This window comes from Montipora foliosa, chromosome 1 (assembly GCF_036669935.1).
Source record: "Montipora foliosa isolate CH-2021 chromosome 1, ASM3666993v2, whole genome shotgun sequence".
Classification (NCBI taxonomy): domain Eukaryota; kingdom Metazoa; phylum Cnidaria; class Anthozoa; order Scleractinia; family Acroporidae; genus Montipora; species Montipora foliosa.
The window spans coordinates 44,194,216-44,199,215 of NC_090869.1; the positions used below are offsets into that span (position 1 = coordinate 44,194,216).

Sequence of the window (5,000 nt, forward strand, 5' to 3'; positions counted from 1 at the left end):
TTAGCCTTACTATAACCTTCGGGGTTAAAGAGAAGGCCATCGATAAGGTTTCTCACCTTCAAATCCACCAATTCTTTCAAGTAAGAGAATTTTGTGACTTCAGGGTTAGAGGACTTGTCAATTTGTGTCTCAAGCTCTGTTTCTTGCGGCATAACGATATTGCGTTTATGTAAGAAGGTTCTAGAACTTCAGAAACTCCCTCTAAACTCGAAACCTGGTGCCAAGATCAATCCATTGAACAGGGGAAATTTCATAACTCGATGCTACCTGACAGAAGACAGAAGAAATCTTGTTTGCAGCTGCTACGCTACACCAACTCACTATGTTCCTCCACTTCCCTGAAGAAGCTAAAGTGTGGGCGTCACCCTACAACTCAGGAACCAAGAGTACAGAAAGGATAATCAGCAAGCTCCAAGGAAAGACTACTGAACTTCAGTCCCTTGATTCTCAACCTACTTTTGGGGAAGTGTTAGATAAGAGTGGAAAAGTCCAGTTAAACTTGAATGCCAAGCAACGTGTCGCTGCCGCTGGAGTAAATGTGAAACCATCATCTAAGCGAAAAAAGCTCGCCTTTGCAAGTCCCACGAAACATCGATAAACTCCCAGCATCCGGAAACATATCCTGCTTTCAAGGAACAGCAAAGACAGACTCACTGTGAAGGTGTTAAAAATGGATAAGCACTGTTTCAGAAAAAAAAAACCCATCATTGCGTAAAACTCTTGAAAGAAAGTGAAAGCTGGGAAATGCCATTTAAATTCCAACATCCTAATGGCTTGCATATACATGTAGTAAGTGGTGGGCTACCTAAGAATTACAATAAACTGCATGTGGATATCAATGTGAGTTCTCTACTGGCAGATGTTGAGGAAGAATTGGTCTGTGATTCTGATGACGAGGAGTGGCAGAGCACAAACGATGGTTGTTTGATACCAGAAGGCGATACCTTTGATAATTCATCAGAGGAAGCAGAAAACCACCCAGCAGAAAAACAAGGACAGAAATGGATGATCTCAAAGGATGAAAACGGAAAACTGAACAATATGCACATCAGCCAAGCATTGAAGCTGCCTTTGCTTCGGGAATACATAGCAAGATGCCGTCAGAAAAGACAATGGGCCTCGAAATTTTTGCCAGGAAGGGAACCTCTCAACCCAGCGCATAACATCGTTTTGTTCAGGAACGTTGCGATAAAGAGGGTCTTAAAGGGGAACTCCTTCTACTTAATAACACAGGTGGAACGTATTGACTCAACAAAAGATGGAACAGAGATTTTCAAGCTAAGAGATAATCCACCAGTGCAGGTGAGATGTTCTGTGTATGATTGAGATATTGATGGACATTATCACGTAAGCGAAGACATTGTTTTAACATCATGGAGATCACCTAAAGGGATTTTGAGTGGCGTAGAGCTGCTTCCTTTAGCAGGATGTCCATCAAAGTATAGGTTGCATAAATCATCATACAATCGTCTCAAAGAGCTGGGCCATGTGCCTTATGGTGAAACTTTCCCTGTTGTTGCATCGGCAGAGGACACCAGCATTACCTGCAAGAGTCAAATGAACTAGGAGAAGGATTTTATGAGGTAGAAGATGTTCTGGAATGGCGCCTGAATAAAGTCATGACATACAAGGTCAGGTTTTTGAAGGGTATGGACCCGCAGACGACCTGTGGCTGCCAGCTTCTGCATTCAATAAACCTGTGTCATTCGGTTCAACGTTACGTTTTGGACGGAAACGAAAACACAAGACTGACGTAGAAGATCCTGCATCTTCGCTACAGGACAATTGTGGAGAAAAACCACTTTAGGATCATATCAAAGAAACAGAATGTGACATCCCACACGGCAGCAATCATGTGGACACATCGAAATCTGCTCTCAAAACCCAAGCACCAGAAGGCATCATTAAGGAAGATGGCAAACACAAAGAAAGGGAAAATCTTTCGTCAAGGTCTTCATAGCACACAAGGGAACAGGAACAGGAAATCTGAAGATACCATGAGAACCCCGAACAGGCAGTCACCCTCTCTAGCGACGAAGAATGCGAAAAGTCACAAACATGTCGCTGAGTACAATGGATGTCAATTCATCATTGAGGATATCAAACGCTGAAGTGACAATTTTATGACGGCACGTAGGCACCTGGCGGGCGCAGTACTTCCTGCTTTTATAGACAGAAAATTTCAGAATTACAGAATCAAAGACCTTACAAGCAGCAGCAACCTGAAACCCCAAGATCCCTTGACTGTTGATAGAATTCCCACAATTTCTGTGTTGCAAGCATCTCTAGAGGCACTTTTTAAAATCATAAGCAAAAAATCAAGGAAGGAAATGCAGGAATACGTTGTTCTTTACTTGAGTTATCGACGCGTTACATCGGAGGGTTGAGAATTCTTGCTAGATACGACAAAATACGCACAGTGTCTCGAGAAGTACGCGAAGAGATACGATGGATGGCCTTAGCGTGTGAAAAATTACCCGACATAGACAGGAGGATGGTGGCGGGAGCGCTCCTTGACAGGTGGAATACAAGTGGCAGTTATGTAGTAGAAAGAAAGGGTTACAGGATCACCTTGCAAGATTTTTCTGTCTTGTGTTGCGAGTGATATCTGAATGACAAAGTTATGAACTTACTGATTATCAAGTTCCGTGAAGAGGCAAATGAGTGTTTGGGAAACAACGTTTTCTCTATGCTTCCTAGCTATGTGAAAGCTGACTTTGGGTTGAACATATGGCATCTTCCATTCAAATGACATGCGAAACGCTCATTGCTGTTGCCCAAAAGGTTACGGGGGTCTTGGCCAACTTATCCAATCTACCTGCATTTCGACCACATTAATGGGAGCCAATATACAATACTTTTGACTAGTTGCACTTGAACAATAGGGCCATTGCCAGACAACGACTAGTTCCATAACATCACCGGATGTGAAAATTGTGGGCTCCATCATTGGTAACCCCAATTTTTGCTCGGGAAATGAGCGAAAGCAAAGTGAACGTGTGAAATGGAAAAGTTAAACCGGTTGCTAAATAGGTAGGGGGTACTTTAAGAAACACCTTCATTCATTTTTTTCATTTTATTTATTTATTGATCACCTGTAAAATTTTGACTAGTTCCATTGAACTAGTCTATAGATCCACCCCTGATGTTTAGGAAATCGAATGTGACAAAGGTCTTTTAGCCTTTTTCCAGGGTTGTCCTAAAAGCTGGAATCCGGAATCACAGGTCATTGTTTTACCAATACAGAGAGTAAAAACTATAAAACATTCATAAAAGCTAGCCTTAGGCCTAATTAGGTTAGGCCTAAAGGTTAGCTTGTATGAATGTTTTATAGTTTGTACTCTCTGTATTGGTAAAGCAATGACCTGTGATTCCGTTTTCCGCATTCCGGCTTTTAGGACAACCCTTTTTCCAAGGTAAATCATCTTAAGAATCATGTATTTATGCTGCAGGGATTCCGAAGAAACTTGTTTATTTATGTTTCATTTTATAAATGTTGTGTGTTCTTTTGTGAATGACATGATTTTTGGTGAATTGTGCAAAATCGCACCATCACATAATATCAGAAGGCCTGATTAAATAATTGGGGTGGTGAGAGGGCTCGTTGAATAGCAATGACATTTATCTGTTACGCGCAGTTATGGTTCAAAGTAAAAGAGTTAAATTTTGAAGTAAAACTGTGGATCATATTTCTGTGCACACAATTTCCACAATTGTTATTGTTCTTGTTTTATTTTTAAAAAAAGCTTTACAAGTTTAGTTTACCTTGTGATCGATCTTCGATCCTCGATCCCCAATCCCCAATCCTAGATCTTCAATCTCCAATCCCGATCGTCGATCTCCTTTTTCAGAAAACCAAGTTATCCTGACACTTTGTGTCAAATTTTGTGCTTCCAACTTGCTGGGTATCTACTCTATTTGCTGAACTAAACTGAAAATATGGCCACTTGTGAGCATCTTGTTGAACTTGGAAATTCACACCTACGATGACAGTCCCAAAACATCGACTGAAAATTTCTGGTCATTTGAAGAAGTTGCTTCCCTGTTAGTGTGATACAAAATGACATAAATTTTGCAAAGCTTGAACTGCATTTTCCAAACGAATAGTCAAGCTTTCCGTTATTACGTTGTCATTCATTGACTGATGTTGCTTATATTCGCTCATTAACTCATCTAAATCTGTAAAAATAAACTCCATTGACTTAATTATTTCTACCATTTTGGTCACCTTGTGTCACCTCAGGATAGCTGCCATCCGCCATCTTGCCAAGGGGCAATATTTTATTTTGCTTCCAGTCTTTCTCGTCAGCAATGAATTTTGCTAAAATTTGGTGACCGTATCCAATACATCAAGTAGCCACAACATAAAAAATACTAGTTTGTCAAAATCCCTGTAATGACGTTCTTTCAAGAAAGCTCTCATTTCAGGGCATACAATGATGATGTTTTTCCTAACCTCCCCACCCACCCCATCAAACTAAAACATCCTTAATTTTAAAAACCAGACATTAGAGCTACCTTTTAGTAATGTTTGCTCGAGAGGCACTTTTATGACTATCTCACGTTATTGAATACTAACTCCTTTAGCTGCGTAAGATGTTCCCCAATAAAGTAGATGAAAATGGGAATCCTTGGAAACTGCCTTTTCTTCCTGGTAAGTAGTAATTTTTGGCAAAATTCTCAGCTGATGATGACATTATAAGTTGTCTTAATTTAATATTGAATGCAGGTGAAGAAGCCTGTGATGGCAAAAAGGTCAAATTTTTCCTTGTGAAGATGTGATTGTTTTCTATGAATTGGAGTCAATTCTCAACACGCTGCATTGTCTTCAGCCTGTGAAGGAAAACAATAGCTTGGACACTAATGAAGAAAGTACCTTACACGCAGCCACCGTGTTGAGACACGCTTTTTTTGTTTTAACGTGCGACCGTGCCGTGTGCGTGCGTTCACCTTAGTGACTGTTTTCCCGTGGAGGGTCACAAATGAGGACCAATGGTGGT

At 40.6% G+C, this 5,000-nt stretch overlaps 1 protein-coding gene across 7 annotated transcripts in view; it reads left to right on the plus strand.

Annotated features, from left to right (window-relative positions):
- Nucleotides 1-5,000, plus strand: part of LOC137999261 (zinc finger CCHC domain-containing protein 14-like) — a 133,521-nt gene that overhangs the window by 53,875 nt on the left and 74,646 nt on the right. For all 7 annotated transcript variants that reach the window (XR_011122945.1, XR_011122937.1, XR_011122940.1 and 4 more), the window contains exon 5: nucleotides 4,588-4,654. Coding sequence is in view for 3 of the 7 variants with exons in the window: in XM_068845105.1 (XP_068701206.1) it covers nucleotides 4,588-4,654 (67 nt within the window). In the remaining 4 variants the exon portion in view is untranslated. The remainder of the gene's footprint in view (nucleotides 1-4,587; nucleotides 4,655-5,000) is intronic.